Source organism: Saccoglossus kowalevskii, chromosome 17, assembly GCF_978046115.1.
Source record: "Saccoglossus kowalevskii chromosome 17, keSacKowa6.1, whole genome shotgun sequence".
NCBI lineage: Eukaryota > Metazoa > Hemichordata > Enteropneusta > Harrimaniidae > Saccoglossus > Saccoglossus kowalevskii.
In genome coordinates this window covers 32,595,624-32,614,420 of record NC_140657.1, presented here as the reverse complement: position 1 = coordinate 32,614,420, position 18,797 = coordinate 32,595,624, and the positions used below count along the sequence as shown (strand labels likewise).

At 35.6% G+C, this 18,797-nt stretch overlaps 1 protein-coding gene across 2 annotated transcripts in view; it reads right to left on the bottom strand.

Annotated features, from left to right (window-relative positions):
- Positions 1 to 18,797, bottom strand: part of LOC102801287 (complement receptor type 2-like) — a 91,698-nt gene extending 72,901 nt beyond the window's left edge. Inside the window, exons 1-7 of one of the 2 annotated variants that reach the window (XM_085492405.1) lie at positions 18,679 to 18,797; positions 18,273 to 18,474; positions 12,385 to 12,531; positions 9,627 to 9,815; positions 9,022 to 9,198; positions 3,441 to 3,614; positions 852 to 1,025 (exon numbers count right to left, since the gene is read on the bottom strand). In XM_085492405.1, the coding sequence (XP_085348531.1) occupies positions 852 to 1,025; positions 3,441 to 3,614; positions 9,022 to 9,198; positions 9,627 to 9,815; positions 12,385 to 12,531; positions 18,273 to 18,339 (928 nt within the window). In that variant the 5' untranslated portion in view covers positions 18,340 to 18,474; positions 18,679 to 18,797. Of the gene's footprint in view, positions 1 to 851; positions 1,026 to 3,440; positions 3,615 to 9,021; positions 9,199 to 9,626; positions 9,816 to 12,384; positions 12,532 to 18,272; positions 18,576 to 18,678 lie in introns of those variants that run through there. The other variant, XM_085492406.1, reaches the window with a different exon arrangement.

Sequence of the window (18,797 nt, the reverse complement as noted above, 5' to 3'; positions counted from 1 at the left end):
ACTTGTTTATTTATATACGTATAGCGAATGATTTGTTTTGAAAATTAGTATTTTTTGATTTTCAGCCCCCAAGTGACTGTGCATAATTCATCCGGATCTGAGCACGATCTGCGATCCGAGTGGGAAGTTCACGCTCGCTGGATCTTACGTGGATGATGCCATCTTGGATTCACGATCACGAGGTCAAAATTGTTTACATCATAAATATATATTTTTTTCACATTTTGATCTCAAAAAACAAATACAATATCAAAAATACTGATAAAAATCAAAACCTAGAATAATAGTACGACTACATTTCTAAAAATAATAATGAAAATACGTTTCGTACACACCGGAAACATGTGTTTTTTGACCCCAAGTGTGACTATATCATTTGCATATGCATATACGTTTGGCAAAAAGCATTTGACACCGGGGCTTACGGCTTTGTCTTTATAGAACTGTTTTGTTTTTTTAAACGATATCCAACCAATGAGAAACAACAGGGGATTATCCCGGTAAATTGGCGTTAATACAATGCATTTGTAGATTTAACTAGTTAGCCAGGAAACTTTACAGTCTGTGAGAGACTGAAGAAATCAGATCACGGGATAAATAGAAGCATCGTGGAGGAAACACATAGCGTCGCGGGCAAATCCGATCACGTCGCAGGCAAATCCGATCGTGTCGCGGCCCGCGACGCTGTTTTGGCCTGGGGAGAACACTGGTTGAAGCCCTGTTTATGGAGCATATACCATTGTTTTAAATATGGTGGCTTATTCAATTAATATTGTGATCTAATTTGTAAAATGATTAGCATATAGTATTGTAAATAGAAAAATCTATCATTTCTAGAAACAAAAAATTACCTCTGCAAGATACATGTTCTCCTGTCCATTCACCATTTGCTTGACACCGCTGCTGGCTTGAACCATGTAACTTATAACCTATGTTGCAGCGGAAGATTACCACTTCATCATAAGTAAATGTGGATCCAATCATTGTGCCATCATCAGGTGGTAACAAACGAGGGCAGCTTACAGCTGTAGATTTAAGTATAGAGAGGTATGCAGTATTAGTCAGAATCTATTGATTGGCTGAAGTGAGGTTTCAAACCTTCACTAGGTACCCCAAATCTGAATGAACTGGGTTATGTACATAACTGAACATGGAAACCTGATAAAAATAACACTAACTGTTACTGCCAAAAAATGTTCAAATTATGTTGTGATGAGTATGTGAACCTATTACAATGAGGTCATAATTGCTATATTTTGTAATATACAAAAAGTTCCTAAATGCCCAAGCAAAGGAGATCATTGGCTAAGGCCTATTCTTACTAAATGCTTCTCAGTTGATATTACTTTTTATTACATGCTTTTAAGTTAGTATACTCCAAATCATCAACGGTTAGCAAAAAACATCTAAATTAAAGCTATACCGTAAAAACCCGCAAATAAGCGCCACCCTCAATTAAGAGCCACTCAGTGAAAATTTGGTACATTTGACCCTCCATTAAGAGCCACCAAGAGTTGAGTGGTTTTGTCAATAAGAACCCTGAAATAAGCGCCAGCCGCCCGGTTGTTTACAATCAGGCAGACACCAAGCTTGTCGTGCCTCACTTCCACCTGCATTGTTTATTGCCCCACAGAAGGTGTGAGACAAATAAAGATTATCCCCATAACTTGCCTGATGTCCTATGTAATTGAGAACGGAAGAATGATAGACGAAAGAAATGCACTGAGAGCGTGAATGTGACTGTCAACTTGTCCATTTTATATTTCTGACACACAATCGACCAATTCACAAACTATTCAGTAATAACTACTAGTATGTTTTTTGCCGAAACACCGAAGGACACGTTGAGATATTCATTGTCAATGTTGTCTTTATAACCAAGTAAAGAACGTCACGATTTTAGAACGCCTTTATCGGAAAATCGGAGGTATCGAAAATGCATTCTCACAGACGGACCGGAACAGGAAGTCAGCAGAAAACAAAAGATTTTTTCCTTAGCGTGGGGGAAATTTGGTTAGCGTGGGGGAAAACAGAGGTGTTAATCCGGAACGTTTGAGGGATCGTGACGTAGCTCCGACTGTGAGAATGTAATGATTACGCAGCCCACTCTTGCTGATCGTGATTTTGGGTTATTTTTTGCATTTCATTTGAGACGTTCGTTTTGGGGTGATTCGAGACCAAATGTTCAGGGAAGTAACAAAATAACTGGCATTAGTTTGGAGAGGGCTCTCGTGCCGAAAATAATCAAAATCGAAGTCGAATGGATTAGTTCCATAAACTTGCGCGATCAACTTGTCTTACAGCAAAGTGAAGTCTACGTGACCCGCCTGACCCAAATATTTAAATTAGCTATTTGTGAGAATTGAAAATAATCTGAACTTGTACCAATCAGAAAATGCCTTGTAACAGGCCTGGGCTTTCGTGAATGATTTCGTCTCTCCGATTGGTCACAGGAAATTATTTTTAATACATGTAATTGTTACTTTCTCGGTATCGTCTCATATTTGGTTATATAGGGGTGGGGCTATAGTTTGACCCTGTTTGCGTGGACTGTGAAGTACGTGAATATCATTAACATATCATTATAAGCTGGCTTGATTATGAAACAGGAAATATAAACCAAAGCTGTACTGTCAGACTTTTAGCGCAATTAAAACAATGCCCAAGTACCCAAGCTGTAAAAATCTATAGAAAAACGTGTTTTTATTTATTGTTTTTGCCATAAATACAAGTGATTGGGCATCATTTTTTTCATTCGTTCCATGCTTGCTTTGCAAGTATGTCTTCTCCTGTCGCTGCGTGTCAGATCAATTCTATCCGAAACTATTTTATATCGTCACCAAATCAACCACCACGCCCGCCACAGCCACGCAAGTTATTCCCAGTTTTCAAGAAAAAAGTTTGCCGTACCAAACTTGGTAAACAATTGTACAACGGAAGTACAAGTGATTCGAGTGTTGGGTCAGACACTGAGAGTGCTACCAAATCAGACTTCAGGCATCGCTACGCATTGTCAGTGAAACGTGACTTCAGGCATTGCTACACATTGTCGATGAAACGTCGAATCGTCGTATTTATTTGACTTTTGTTATTCCCATAACAGTATTTTTACAGAATAAATTAATTGCAATGATACATCATTAATAATTACTTGTCTGTTTTGGTTGTGTGTGTGTTTGCCTATCCCCTTCCCTATTTCACAATGAAAAAAATTGATGACCCTGGTTTAAGAGCCACTGGCTACAAAGTTGTCAACATGTTACCTCAAATAAGCACCACCCAGAAATGAAAGTGTTACAAAGTGGCTCTTATTTGAGGGTTTTTACGGTAGTTGTCACGTTGCTCAACAGACTAATGTCAAAGTCCCAATTGTCAATAAAAGCTTGATTTGACGAAACCATGTATGAATTTAAGTCATGTAATACAATATATTTACTTACGTCTACACTCTGGTTGATATCCACTCCATTCCATATTAGTCTGACAAGCCTGGTAGGATCGACCAATCAAGTTATAGCCCTCATTACATTCATAATAAACACGATTTGGAAATGTAAATAAATTACCAATAGTCCTTCCATTTCTGATACTCCCAGGACTACCACAGCTTCGAGCTTAATTAAAAAAATAAGTGTATGGTAATTGACGTATTCACTATATATTTTTGAAAAGTAACAAGTCATGCAATTTGCATGCAATCTCTTTTTTAACAACTCAGGCAAATCTTTATTGTTAGACAACAGATTTGAACCAGATCCATCAATGAATACCTGAAATGTGAAAATTTTTGTAATAGCTTTATCAGCCAATGGGCTTCTATTTCAAGAATAATCAATGAAACCTTAGAAAGAACTCTGGTGTGCTGAGATATTGGAGACATATTAAAATTAATTAGCCTTCCAAACAAGAAGCTTGGCAACTAATATTTGTCTGCTATTTTAGATGTACAACGTGAACACAATGTGAACCACATTATTGAAGTTTATAACACAAAATAAATTTGATTTTACATCTGTGGTTTTCAGTCTAATTTATTCCAGAGCACCTCTAACCATTAAAATCTGAATTTTTGAGACACCAGAAATTAGCTAATAATAATTAGATAATCAATATGCATGTTTTTCATTATTAAACTAATCACATCTGTGGAATACCCTAGAGCATTTATAAACCAAATTTCAATGAAATGTAATGATTATGCAATTATTAAGCGCAAATTGCAACCCAAAACTAATTAGGTATGTGTATTGTTCCAGGGCACATATGTACCAAGTTTCATTATAATGTGATAGTTAATAATTAGTAAAAAAAAAAAAAAAACTAATGAGTTGTATTGTCAGTGTTTTTACGTTTACTTTTCTAGGTTGCATTTCCATATTAAATACTTTCAGAAAGCAAACAAATAATTCAGAACAGTCACGTGAATTTTTTTATTTAATCGACTTAATATTTGGCATGTAGCTTCTTACCAGAAAAAAAAATTGATCAATCACTATCTTGAATTTCTGGCACAAGTGGCAAGAATTTGGAGCATTTTTTATTTTTTGGTGCCGAGACCAGGATTCCAAGATGACATCTCCACAGCCAACTCCTTCGCCATCGCTATCCAAGCTACGAGCGACTTGTTCAGCACATTGTGGCCAGATGACCAAACTACTCAAACGTGTCGATGAAACCGTCACAGCGTTTCCCTCAGACCCCAGCGTCGACAACCTAGACTCGCTCAGTGTCCTACAAGAGTTACTCTCCACGAAATACGCTACACTTGTCGACATCAATATCATCGACAAAACTGAAGAAGAAGACTTAGAAGCAGTCATTATCAACTCTGATGACTACCTCAATGAAGTTTGGTTGATTCATCGAAAGGAATTCGCAACGAGAAAATCAACAGAGGGCCCCACGAGAACCAGAAACAACTGCAGAAGCCAGTTCCATCTCAACCCCGGCTCCAATGCAAAATAACCAGTCTATCAACTTGCCGAAACTGTCGTTGCCGTACTTTGGAGGCAACTTATTAACGTGGGTGAGTTTTAAAGATTCTTTCTACTCGGCTGTACATGAAAACTCGAATCTACAAAATGTACAGAAATTCCAGTATCTCCGTGCACAATTAACAGATGAGGCAGCCCGCACAATTGAAGGGTTAACACTGACCAATACAAACTACACCCAAGCTATGGACTTACTAGAGCACCGATATGGACAGCCTCACAAAATCAGAAGCGCCTTCATGAGATCGCTTTGGGACTTGCCCGAACCCTCAGAAGATTACCACAGTCTACGCAACTTCTACGACAAATTAGAAAGTCACATCCGTGGACTCAAGTCACTCGGACAACAATTAGTTAATTCAGACCAATCATGTCCAAGGCTACTGATAGTTACTGACCAATCCCACATGGGATTAATTTCCGCGCCTTTTACCGAAGGTCAAATATAAGTCTATTTAAAGACAAAGAAAATGTATGTTTTTCAGTAGTCTTTGTTCCCGTCATCAATAAACGTTGCTGCTCTGTTCTACGTAATTGGTTGTGTTTTTGCATAGTCGTCTGTTGCCAAACCGTCTCCTAAAATACAGTTTTTCTCGTATGCTGCACATTTGTCTTTTAACCTGATATAGAATGTGTGACCAAAGATTCTAATGAGAAAAATAAAACTGGTCAATGTCAATGACATAGTCCCTGTTTGTTTCATAGACACAAGATATATAATATGATGGATGCATGACGTACGTTTGAAGTTTTAAATAGAATAATAATCCATTTTGGATTTCTGTCATAAATGGCTTCAATTTTAGGCATTTGTTTCTTCTGATTGCTCCAACTGATAAACTTGATATTTAACATGTATCACGTAGGGCCATAGCTTCTTATTATATAAATTAAATAATTCAATTTTCTGCATAACTGATTCAAAATATATGCGTTCTTGTGTTAAAAGTAAAATAGTTGTGATTAGTCAGGTGGTTTGGCCACAAAAATATGTACCTGAATCCGGAAGTGCTCAATTCCCTATATTTCTGAATGTCATAATGAATGTAGGATATTTTTGACAAAGAAATTTCCACCCCAGATGTTTTGGCCCAGTTTTTTTCAAAGGCAGAGTTTTTTCATGCGAATGTGGAAAGTTTTGATACTAAAATTTTATACATTACAAGAAGGCAATATGCAATATACATGACATTGTAGAACAATTAAGGTAGAGATGCACTTTATTTGTGAATTTCAATCAAAAATAGTTTTTTTCGTTTTTTATATAGATTTTTATCTAAAGAACATTCTGTGAAAATTTGACCAATGAATTCTTATTGGAACACCGTTAAAATTGCTGTTTATTTTCTGGTTAAAAATAAAAAACACTCACACGTGGCAATGTTTATGTCCAATTGCCTAATTTGCATGAGTAACCAAATAACAAGACCTTTGATTGACAATATGCAAATCGAGATTGTACGGGTCATAGTTCATTCAATTCACGCGCATGTGCAATTATTCTCAAATCAGTTCTCGCTCGCTAGCAAACCAAACATTATATTTCCTCAGCGTTTTTTCTTAATTTTTATCATTACATTATGCGTGGTGTGTAAAGAAAGAGAGGTAGAAAGAAGATTCAGATGATTTCTATGTCGGAAGATGCAAAAGCTACACTGAAGGCATCAGCCCACCGAACGAAAAACAAATCGATGTGAGCGTCCAAACATGACTTTCCCTGAAGGCATGAATCCGAGTTTCTGATTGACTGAGAGATTTTATTTTTAAATAATTGTTCTCAAAAAATAAACTGAGCATGTGAAGAATAATTTAACATTGTTTACAGTGATAACTGCTCATAGTCGAAACGAAGCTTACCCATTCACGCTAGTCACAATAAACATCATACTCTTGAATAGGCGTCAATGACTACGGTAAAACTTAGACTCTATTTTAGGCATTAGGTATGATTGAAATGACGCCAAAATACACCTTAAAAGTCCCATTTTATTTTTTTTCTAAATCCCATCCCGTATTTTCGGTGATGCGAGACAGCTTTGTTTGCAACCGGACGAACTCCGTTTAATTCAATGAAGCAAACAACTGACAATGCTAAAATAAATTGCAGAGGTACGCTAAAATTAATTGAAAACAACCAAATAATTTCAATGAAAATTTAATCACAGAGAGAGGTAACTTGATACATTACGGTAACAACTCTTTTGACGCGCTGACCGCTTCTCCGCGTCTGATGTTTTGCTTTCCTTGTCATAATACTTACTGATTGATGATTTTGTTTTGATTTTTGAGTTTTTTAGCCTGCAACACGGCCACGACCTTTGCTTTTTCCGTGAAAAATGGGGAAGTTTCCGTAAATTTGACGGACATTTCATTTTTTTAAACTACCGAAGCACACTGTTTAGCACTCCTATTTTTTTCATTTGCCGATTTCTATTCAGAAAAATTCGACCGCTCGAAAATGCACCTTAATTTTGCACTCTTAAAACATGTCAGATTTCCAACACTAATTATTTAAAACCGGTCGAAATTTTAAAACTGTTACGTTAGGAGCTGGAGCTCTCTTCTTGCAGGCGACCGTCGCCGGTAGTACAACAGCATGTTTTGTACGTACATCAGTGCGCTGATTGTCTGCGACTGTCTTAAAAAATCCCTGAATAAGGCGTTGCCAAAATCGGAAAAATAAAAAAATGCCTCCTTAAAAAACGAACATAATTCAAATATTTCTTTTAACAAATATGTTGCAGTGGGAAAAATGGGATTGAAAACTATGAACAAAACTTCTGTGCCTCGCGTTTCGATTCTAGGATTACGCGATTATTCATTATTGTGCGTTCGCTTCCTGGAGTTGGTTCTCAATACTACATAAAAATCATCAAGGATAAATAATTTAATATCCCACTTTGTACTCTTCACGGTAAACCATAGGCTCTGCAATACTCGTAGATTTTTTATTGAAAATACATCGAAGAGAAGCCATGATGTTTTGATCGTGATAAAAGGTCACCTTCCTAGGACCGCCCCCTGTTTAATAATTCATGAGATGACGTCATATTTACTGGGAATTGCCACGTGTTTTTACCGACCCCATCAAAACACTGGTATGAATGACGTGTTTCTGATTTATATATTCAAGAGCAGTTGTTCTGGTCCAACGATTTTACATAAAATGTCTATGTCTATACGTCAACTTTCAATTTCAATAGTCTAGAAAGTATGACAAAGTATGACAAAGCAGTAAATCCCGGTTTAACGCGCAAATATGCAAATTAGCCTTTTTCTCGTCTTCTATTTTTGGTGAATTCTTGGGTTTTAAATTAAAATAGCTGATAGACGCTTTGGCCATTTGCCTCGAAATTTTCACACATTATTGACAAGGTGTTCCCCCTTCAAAATGCGTTCGGACAGTTTATTACGGCGAGTGGAACAAAAATAACAAGTCCGCAATTAACATGGATATATAAATTATGCAAAAATAGAAAAGAGTGAACTTTGAGGTCATGCTGTGCGACTTTGAAAGTCGTTAGAGAGATGAGTGGACGCATTTGAATTAGTAGTATACCAAGGTATCCAGTGATGTAATTTTACCCACAAATGGACTTGAAGTTTTTAAGCTAATTTTTTTTAAACCACTTTTGTCCAAAAAAGCATATTTTTGACCCAAAATCAAAAACGCATTCTGGATATTTAAAATAAAGACAAGTTTTACAAAGTTTGTATAATAAGCTTTCAGAAAATATATAACATGTTGGATATATAATACCATCTTCATTGTCTAATTACTCAATTAAAAAGCAAGCTAAATAAACTGCATCTCTACCTTAATTGCATTACTTAGTTTCTGCATGTTAACAAGTTTACGAAATATATGAAGTTTGATCATCACCGGTTAGGGTATGTCAGGAACAGTATTCGTTAAAACAAAACGACCACAAGTCGGCCATTTTGAATTGATCTAAAAAGCAACATTACAACCTGACAAGTAAAAGTAGACTTCAGAAATCAATGGATTTTAATTAAGTATACTTACCAACACATTCAAATGCTGTATTCGACCAAATTCCATTACTTCTACATTGAATGATTGCTAAACCACGTCTATAATAGCCACTATTGCAGTTATAAATAACTCTATCACCAACATTGTAAGAATCCTTTTCACCATCATGAAGAGAGTTTACTACATCAGGTGGGGGTCCACATGACACTGGGTCAAACAATTGGTAACATATTAGGATGAGAACAGTGTTTTAACATCAATGATAAGTTGAAAATGTTTGTAAAAGCTTAATTCTTGAAAATAATATTAATAATGAACCACATGGGAGTACCTGGTAGTTAAGCCCTTATTTGTGACTTTCTCTACATATTTTTCTTATATTGACAAAACAGACAAAATTAAAGTCAATTCTCAGTTTTTACTCAAAAGATTTTGCTATTTTTGTCTCAATCTTTTGAAGAAAAGTGCAGACTATAAACGGAACTATTTGGTGAATTTTTGATGAAAAGTGGGAGCTGGAAAAGCTTAAGGCCTCACATCCTGGTACTTACTGGATGAGAGGTAAACATTTTTTCCAAGTGAACAGCATAAAAACAAGATATCACCTGATGAGGGAAATATTGTATACAACTTACCATCAATAACACACATAGGTGCTGTTCCACTCCATTCCCTATCTCCTTGACAAAGTCTGATAGACTCTCCTGGTTGGGAAAACCTATATCCAGCATTACATGTGTATATTGCTTCATTACCAAATACAGGGTTTTCTGGAACAGTAATTTGTCCATTTTCAAGAGATTCCAATTGGAAACAAATTGCAGCTATGAGAAAACAATATATTCAGGAGTACAAAATTAGTTATCACAGTAATAATATTTGAAAAACTAATAACATTAAAATATTCTGATCAACTCAACTTGATATACCCTGTAGCCTTTTAAAACAGTTTCTCATACATGTTGCATATTAAAAGGTGCACCCTGGGATCATTCATTTGACTGACTTGCAGTACGTTTGAATGTTAGCAATTGTTTTGGCTTATCGGTCACTGGTAACATAGTGGTTGTCGCATCAGACTCGTGATCTGTAGACTCAAGTTCAAATCCTACCTTAGGCTGCACATCGAAAGGGTTGACCCATACCCTGGTTGGGTGTGCCACAGACTCAATGGGACTCACTAACGAATGTGACTTTGGGGGAATCTTGGTTAAGGTCTGCAGGTGCTTGTGTTTGACTGAGCCTGGTTGATGCCAGGATAGCACATTAAATTTGATAGGAAGATGGCCGCACAGCCCTGTCATGTAGTCCAAATTTGAATATGACTTCTGTGGCAAAAATGCACCATGTGTCAGCACTAGCACTTGCAATTTGCACATACAAAACAAGCAGTCTGTCGGCTGAGATATCTCCGCTGTTAGCAATGCACATTTCAATTAAAGAATAGAAGATATCATTAGAAAATTAACAATATGTATAGTATCAAAGCATCAAAGTATCAAAGTCCCATGACTTGCTGTTTTCAACAAGAATTCAAAAATATCACTTTTTACCAAAAATGACAAAAATAATTATCAAAATTAAGTATTTGAAGATATCATCATGAAATAAACTAATCTGAAAGAGATCCACATATAGTGAATATAGTATCTATATATATAATATAAAAGCGATCAGACTTGCGGTTTTCAACAAGAAGTCGAAAATATCACTTTTTATCAAAAATTACAAAAATATTCACCAAAATTAGAGAATTAAAGATATCATCACAAAATGAACAAATCTGAGAGAGGTCCACATGTAGTACCTATATATGTAATATCAAAGCAATTGGACTTGCGGTTTTTAACAAGAAGTTGAAAATATCACTTTTTACCAAAAATGACATAAATATTCATCCAAAATTAGAGAATTAAAGATATCATTACAAAATGAACAAATCTGAGAGAGGTCCACATGTAGTACCTGTATATGTAATATCAAAGCAATTGGACTTGCGGTTTTCAACAAGAAGTTGAAAATATCACTTTTTATCAAAAATGACAAAAATATTCACCAAAATTAGAAAATTAAAGATATCATTACAAAATGAACAAATCTGAGAGAGGTCCACTTGTAGTACTTATGTATGTAATATCAAAGCAATTGGACTTTTAACAAGAAGTTTTTAACAAGAAGTTGAAAATATCACTTTTAACCAAAAATGACAAAAATATTCACCAAAATTAGAGAATTGAGAGAGGTCTACCCAAGGTACATATACACCAAGTATCAAAGCATTCAGGCTTGTAGTTTTCAAGAAGAAGTCGAAAAAGTAAAACATTGACACGGACGACGACGACGGACAATCACTCATATGATAAGCTCCGCTCGACAAAGTCGACAGGGGAGCTAAAAAAAGTCAGGAGAGACAACAGTGACATTCAATGAATAATCTGAGCGCAAATCAGGAGACTGTATTTACTCTATTAGAAGTGGATACAGGTACATGTATAAACCAAAAATTTTAATTGTTGTATACTGAATCACAAAATTCTAAACATAGCTTTGGAAGGTAAAGCCCACTGACTATTCAGTGGATAACTTGTATCGAATGATGAGTATAATTAATCAGTAAGGACATATCAAATATACCGACATACTAAGTACCCATGGGTTTGCCATTTTAAACCAAATCACAATGCAAACTAAGGTGAATCAAAACTATCGTGAGTAATGTTCCTACCAAGTTTGAATAAAGCCTGAGAATGGTTTGAAGAAATGTTTAAATTTAGTTACGTTTTCACTGCTTCTGGGAACAAAAATGGCTACCAGTCAGTCAAAGGTCATCAAAATGAAAGACAAATCAACCAGTATCATGTTGGTTGGCCAAATCACAGGCAAGATATTGGTAGAGAACAACACATAAAAAAAAAAAAAACATGCCTGCCATTTGGCCATTTTGTAGCAAATCACAAAACAAATTGAGGTGCATCAGTAATCCATCATGCGGGATGTCTGTGCCAAATTTGATTTAAATCAGCTACAGCATGTCTGATAGTGCCAGATAAACAGAGGATCAATGCAGTTAACAAAACGAAAAAACAAATTAATGTACATATGTCTGCAAGACCTTTTATTATTATTTAAGACCTAAGCAAGTGCTTTTATTGGAAATGCAATTATGGTAATTGCGAAAAAAGAAATATGTTTTGCTTCTTATCTCGCACATCAGTTTGAAAAATCTGTCTCTATCTATTTTTTGGTAATTTCGCGATGAAGTATGCTACATGGGGAAATGTTAGTTTTGTCAACCCAAATAAATCATTTATGCATGATTCAAAGGCAGTATGTAATAAACGTTAAAGCTATTTTTGTTTAATTCTTTTTAAAAGCAGTAAACGATAAACTTACTTGGATTAACACAGCTGAATCCACAGACATCATCACACAGACATTCCCTATTTTCAGAGCAACTTGCATTTGTAGTACATGCTTTCTTACATGTTCGTCCTTCACCAATCATATCTGGTTTTCTGGGGCAATTATCACTATCTTGAGCTGAAATAAAACAGTCAAAGACTTTAACAGTAAGAAATAGGAGTGCAGTGTTTTTAGGATTTTGTCTTTTTCAGATGATTTGTTTTGAACTGATTCAATGAATATAGCTCCCTCTCAAGGGCATATTAGATTACTTTGTTTTTATGGCATTAGATCAAATCAAACATTTCGAAAAGCAATGTGTCATTTCAGGGAATTTCTATTTAAATCATAGACCTAAGAAAACAAGTCTAAAACAATATCTGCACCTTAAATTTAAAAAATATTCTATTAAACTTTTCAACTTTCATATTTACAAATTGATCAGCAACTAGATTTAGTGAGAATAAACTGTTCATACATGTACATGTGTGTCAAGCAAAAGTTTTGGAAAATTAATTTATACACTTTCAATCTAACGACAGTCACCAGTTGAAGGAGGGGGGTTTCAAGCTGAAAAGATGCATGTTTGGTCTAGCAATATAAATTTTGTTCATTGCCACCAGTATACTGTAAAAGGGTTAATTATTTACTGGGTTTTAATTTTGCTTATTTCGCTGAATGGAAAATACGCTAAATTAAAACCCAGTGAATATGTAAAATTTAGCATAGAACACATTATCTAAATGACAAAATCGTGAATTTAAAACCCACTAAATAGGCCTGAAATAGTAAATCAGCGAAATTTAAACCCAGTGAAAATTAGTCATTTTACAGTAATCTAGCTGCTCATGATAGACAGTAGAGCTTCCCTTTCAGTCTTCCCACCCCAAATTTGAACAAGTGACCTGACGCTTAAAATGTTATACTCTTCAAATGTTATCATCACAAATGATGTCAAAACTCTTTTAACACTTCTTTTACCTTTTAAAAAATGATAAAAACCAATGTGCAGTTTTCATATGAAATCCATGCCAACACATCATGCTATGACATGGTTTTACTTCTGCAATGCAATTTTTACGAGCACTACCATTCGGAAAACTTTGAGTTCTACCAGCATTTTCGTGCAGCATTATAATTGTATAAGAAGGGTCTGTGTTTTTACCAAAGCAATTGTAGTTTTTAGAAAGTCGAAAAAGTAAAAAGTTGACACAGACGACGGACACCCACTGACAATCACTCATATACATGTAAGCTCTGACCGACAAAGTCACATTTTACTCCCAGATAACAATGTCAGCCTTCTTGTTTTTTTCCTGACTGCTGCCAGTGGCAGTGTAAGTGACACAGAAAGTTGAATGGTTTCATGGTGCAGTTTTAATCTCAATATATTTTTTTTATTTCAGTGTTATTATTGACAAAGTCGCATAAATCAGGAAAATTACATTACAGAAAATCGCAATTGATTGAATCGCCATCAAAAGAATAGAAGTCTGAAGAAGCACTTTTGGCATAAAGATAAAAACAAGATTGGATTTTACTAAAACCAGGAAACGAAATGGATTTTTAAAACTTTTCATGAACAGCCTAACATGGATTCAAAATGTCAATATTGACGATTTAAATTTTGGGTTGTACTTTTTTTTTTAAATATATGGATATAAATCATCAACATTGGATTTAACACTTTCCACATTTTAGTGATGTATTTAAAGGCCCAACATCAGTGCCATAAGCCACTAATTGTCTAGCAATGTTGTTGTAGGAGCAGCTCCTATAATAAATCTAAAGTCAAACAAAATTCTAACAAAGTCGACAGCGGAGCTAAAAAGTGATTTCCAGATATTTAATATTCAAAAGAAGACATAATAATAAGCCAAGCTGGTGCAAATTCATAAAAAAATATTTTATTTTAGTATTATATGTATTTTATTCTATTATAATTATCATTTTATTGCTGCCAACCAATGGGAACTATTTCTAAAGATACAATAAATTGTTATTATTATAATCAACAAGACATGAATGTCACAGTCTCTGTCACTTAATTATAAAATACCCATGTTAAAATAATACATGGAACATCTGCGAAAAGGTGAATTAATATGTACTCTATGTGGGTACAACTCATCATAAAGTGATTTCATTGACCCAGGTCCAAAATCTCAGAGTACACAAGTTCAACCAAACTATGTCTCATACATGCTCGAGAAACTGCATTCATAAATCTGAGTAAACCTTGAGTAAAACTTGACTTGACTTTATTAATTCAGGTCTTTGTATATTACAGGACCTGGGTTTGTTTCAGTATCAGCACTATAATTCCCATCAAAATGTAGCCCTGCCCCCCTCCCCTCTACAGTTTCCACTGAGATTTGTAATGGTATGACCCATTTATCCACAGCCCTGGCAACTGAAGCTATATTTAAATCACATGTGTCAATGTGCATGGCCAAGATTTATAAACAGAAACTGCAAAGTGTTTTCACTGATCTTCAACTTTGTGACTAGGCATTTCAGTGATGGCTCTTAATAATGGAATGCAATTTTTATAGTTTAAAGATATAATATACAACAACATTTCTGACCACTTTTTTTCAAGATTTTGTTTTCATATAAAACCAAACAAAAACCAGACTGTGGTTTCTGTCACTGATTCAGATCAAGGTCATGACATCAATGAAAACCTTAGCATTACCATTTAACCTAATTATATATTTTGAGCATGCTCAGTTGTTCTTTCAGTGTTGTTGGAAGAGATAATTTATGATGAAAATCATGAAAAAGACCCACTTAGGATTTTCAGATCTGGAAAAAAATTATGAGACTTGTTCATCAACCGGAAATAAGCGAAACTGAAATGGGGACTAAAAAGTTGAGTAGGATACTGTTTATGAACAAATGGAGAGAAACACTCAGAGCTTAATAGGTCACAATCCCCCTTCTAACTATAAAATTTAAAAACATAAAGCTGGATATGTTAAAGACAAATTATAAATTTTTAAAAATTAAAATGACTGGTATAATTCAAATTGACCAATCCAGAAACAATAGTTGCGTTCACGCACAGCTCCTTAGCACGGGCTAAGAGGTCAAATTCCTTAGCCCGTGCTAAGAAAACGTGCGTGAACGCTTAGCACGGGCTAAGGAATGCTAAGTACGGGTTAAATCTGACCCGAATTTAAGACGCGGTCTAGACCTTAGCACGAGCTAACGAAGTATGCGCGAATGCTTAGCCCAGGGCTAAGCGCCCTCTGCGGCGACCTTTGGGTGTAAAAATTGTCCCATGTTCGTATAACGATACTATTCCACCAGTCATTACTCCGCGCTCGCTTCCACACTAATCGGGTTACTGTAGTAGAGCGTACAGCATGCAGCAGCTCCAATCGTAGACAAAATAAATTTGGTTCGCTGTGCATTAATGCGACATGCATTAATAAAACTCTGTATTCTGTTACGCCCGTTGTATACTGTTTATGTGCATCCAAATAAGTTGGGTCCGTCTCCTCTCGTGTTCCTGTGCACGTCGCTTCAAAATTAGAACGAAACCCGGGAACGAAACATGCCAGCAGCAGAAATAGAACCTCGTGCATGTCATCCATTTTTCGTTCGTAAATAGCGGCTTACCAAAGGTCACCGACTAATGGCACCCCTTAGCCCGTGCTAACGACTGGCCCTCCCTGTGCGTGGACGCAATTGGGTCTAGCCGAAATGCAAATATGCTAGATAAGCCTAAATCAGCTTAAATCTTAGCCCGTACTTCGTGTAACGTGAACACGGATGGTAACATCATCATGAGTTCCAATCAATATTGATGATTTAGCTCATGGAACTATAAACCCCAGGAAGAACAACGAAACTAAGAGGATTAAAAAAACCTTTGTCTTAGTTTATCTTACAGTGCTTTCGCTTTTGTTTCCATAACATTAGTCATACTCCATGTTAGTTGCCGCCAATACGCTCGTATCAACCGCTTTGCTGGAAACGGAAAACTTGAAAAAAAAATTATATATCTGCGCAGTAAAATATTTCGTTCACTACGCATGCGCAAACAAGTCAGTCTGCAGGGTGACCTTCAGTGTACCAGAAATCATGCAACGGGTCGGAGTTTTAGCGAGTTTTCATAATTTTCAATGTCGTTTTTAGATTACTTCTTGTTTTTTTCAACCCTCGAAAAAATAAGGTTGCGAAAGTTTGCGAAACATGGGGTTTGGTATGCTGTTTGTTGTCGAGATATCCCGACTTATTCCGTGTTTCCCTTCAATCGCCAGAAGTGGCAATGTGTTTTTTTTCCCCGTTGAATGTCGCTCATTTATCAGTGTTTTTGTCTTGGCGCCATTGTTTTTTTATGCTATAACCGAAACAACTCGATCACGTGATCTCCCAAAGTCGCCCGTTCATTTGAGTAAATTGACTGATTTTTTTAATGCAACGAAATAAACAATCGACATCGCAGCAACTATCATAGTTCAAAGGAAAAGAAGTGGTTGTTCTTCCTGTGGTTTATAGTCCCATGGTCCTGTGTTCATACTGTATAAAGCTGCTTGACTAATTTGGTAAATAATAAATAATAGTTATCAGTGGTTTTAATAAGTCATGTGTATAAAGCAGCTTGTCTAACTTGATAAACAATAGTTATCAGTGGTTTTAATAAGTCATGTGTATAAAGTAGCTTGTCTAACTCTGTAAACAATAGTTATCAGTGGTTTTAATAAGTCATGTGTATAAAGCAGCTTGTCTAACTTGATAAACAATAGTTATCAGTGGTTTTAATAAGTCATGTGTATAAAGCAGCTTGTCTAACTTGATAAACAATAGTTATCAGTGGTTTTAATAAGTCATGTGTATAAAGCAGCTTGTCTAACTCTGTAAACAATAGTTATCAGTGGTTTTAATAAGTCATGTGTATAAAGCAGCTTGTCTAACTTGATAAACAATAGTTATCAGTGGTTTTAATAAGTCATGTGTATAAAGCAGCTTGTCTAACTCTGTAAACAATAGTTATCAGTGGTTTTAATAAGTCATGTGTATAAAGCAGCTTGTCTAACTCTGTAAACAATAGTTACATGTATCAGTGGTGTTAATTAGTCCTGTGTTCATACATGTATAAAGACCAAACTGAGCAGGCTTTGTTATTGATCGCAAAGTTTCTTTAAAATACTTGCAATGAGTGGAACTCCAGAGCAAGGCTGAAATTGAGGGCGAGCTTTTGAGGTGGCATTATTGTTCACTTGTGCTAAAACCGTTTCTGTAAGTACAAGGTGCTGGTTGAGACTTGCCATTTCAGGACGTCTTAAATTAAATCAGCATGGCATCGGCACAAGTGTGAACACAATATTATTTCCTTGTCTTAAAATTTCTGTCAAATTAGTTGACATTTACTAGCGGTTAATAAGATTCTAAATTTTAAGATGATCAGATAAGACAACTTTAATTGAAATTTAATAAATAATGAGAAAATATTTTCGAAATTTGATAAAAACTAATTATTGTAACCACAAGAAAAGATTTACGGCAGAGTAAACGATAACAACAATGACAGACTTGCCTTTCATCTACGATGATACGACAAGGTAAAAATGCAAAACAATAATTTTACTTAGGGCGAACCTACATGAGTGTATTCGATATGATTCACAATCAGTTTTACAGAGTTCTGACCAACACTACAACTCCTCAAAACCTGTGACTAAAGGTATACACACAATGGTTATTTTGTCTGTAACGCGACCTCTTTCAGAAAATATTCAAAATAAACATTTGCTGTTCAGCGTCATGTCTGACAAAGGTCAGTTTACAAATAACATCACATGCTCTACTCTCTTTGAAAAACTTATAAAGGCCCACAACCATTTTAATACCCTTACCGTATAACTTACCTGATACATATCCAAATATAACCAGGAAAGTATACCATCTAATACAGATTAAGGTTTTCTGTGTCATTCTTGTCGCCGTATCTGTCAGCAACGATGTATATGTTGATGCGACTATTTCGCTCTGCCACGCCACTGACAGGATGGAGGAACCACCGGAAGTGTCAGTTTACAGGCTTAGATTTGAATGAGATCGCCACGCTTTCTAAGGAAATGTGTAATAATTCACAGTAAACAATGGGTTGGGTGCTAAGACAGCATTGTATCACGGATCTCCGTTGTTTTGCGTTGTGTAAACGAAGTATGAGTCCTGTATATGGGCAGACGACAACTACTAGTATTCGGCGACAGTGCAAAAACAAAATAAGAAAATAAACAATGACTCAAAAGGATTAAACCAAATTCCTACCATACTATAATCCTTCTTTTAGACTCGTCTTTTCGACAGACTGGTCATCATGAATGTCGTTAAACTTTCCACTTTTGACAAGTTTAGTGACAAGTGTGCGGTAAAGTAGTTAACGCGCA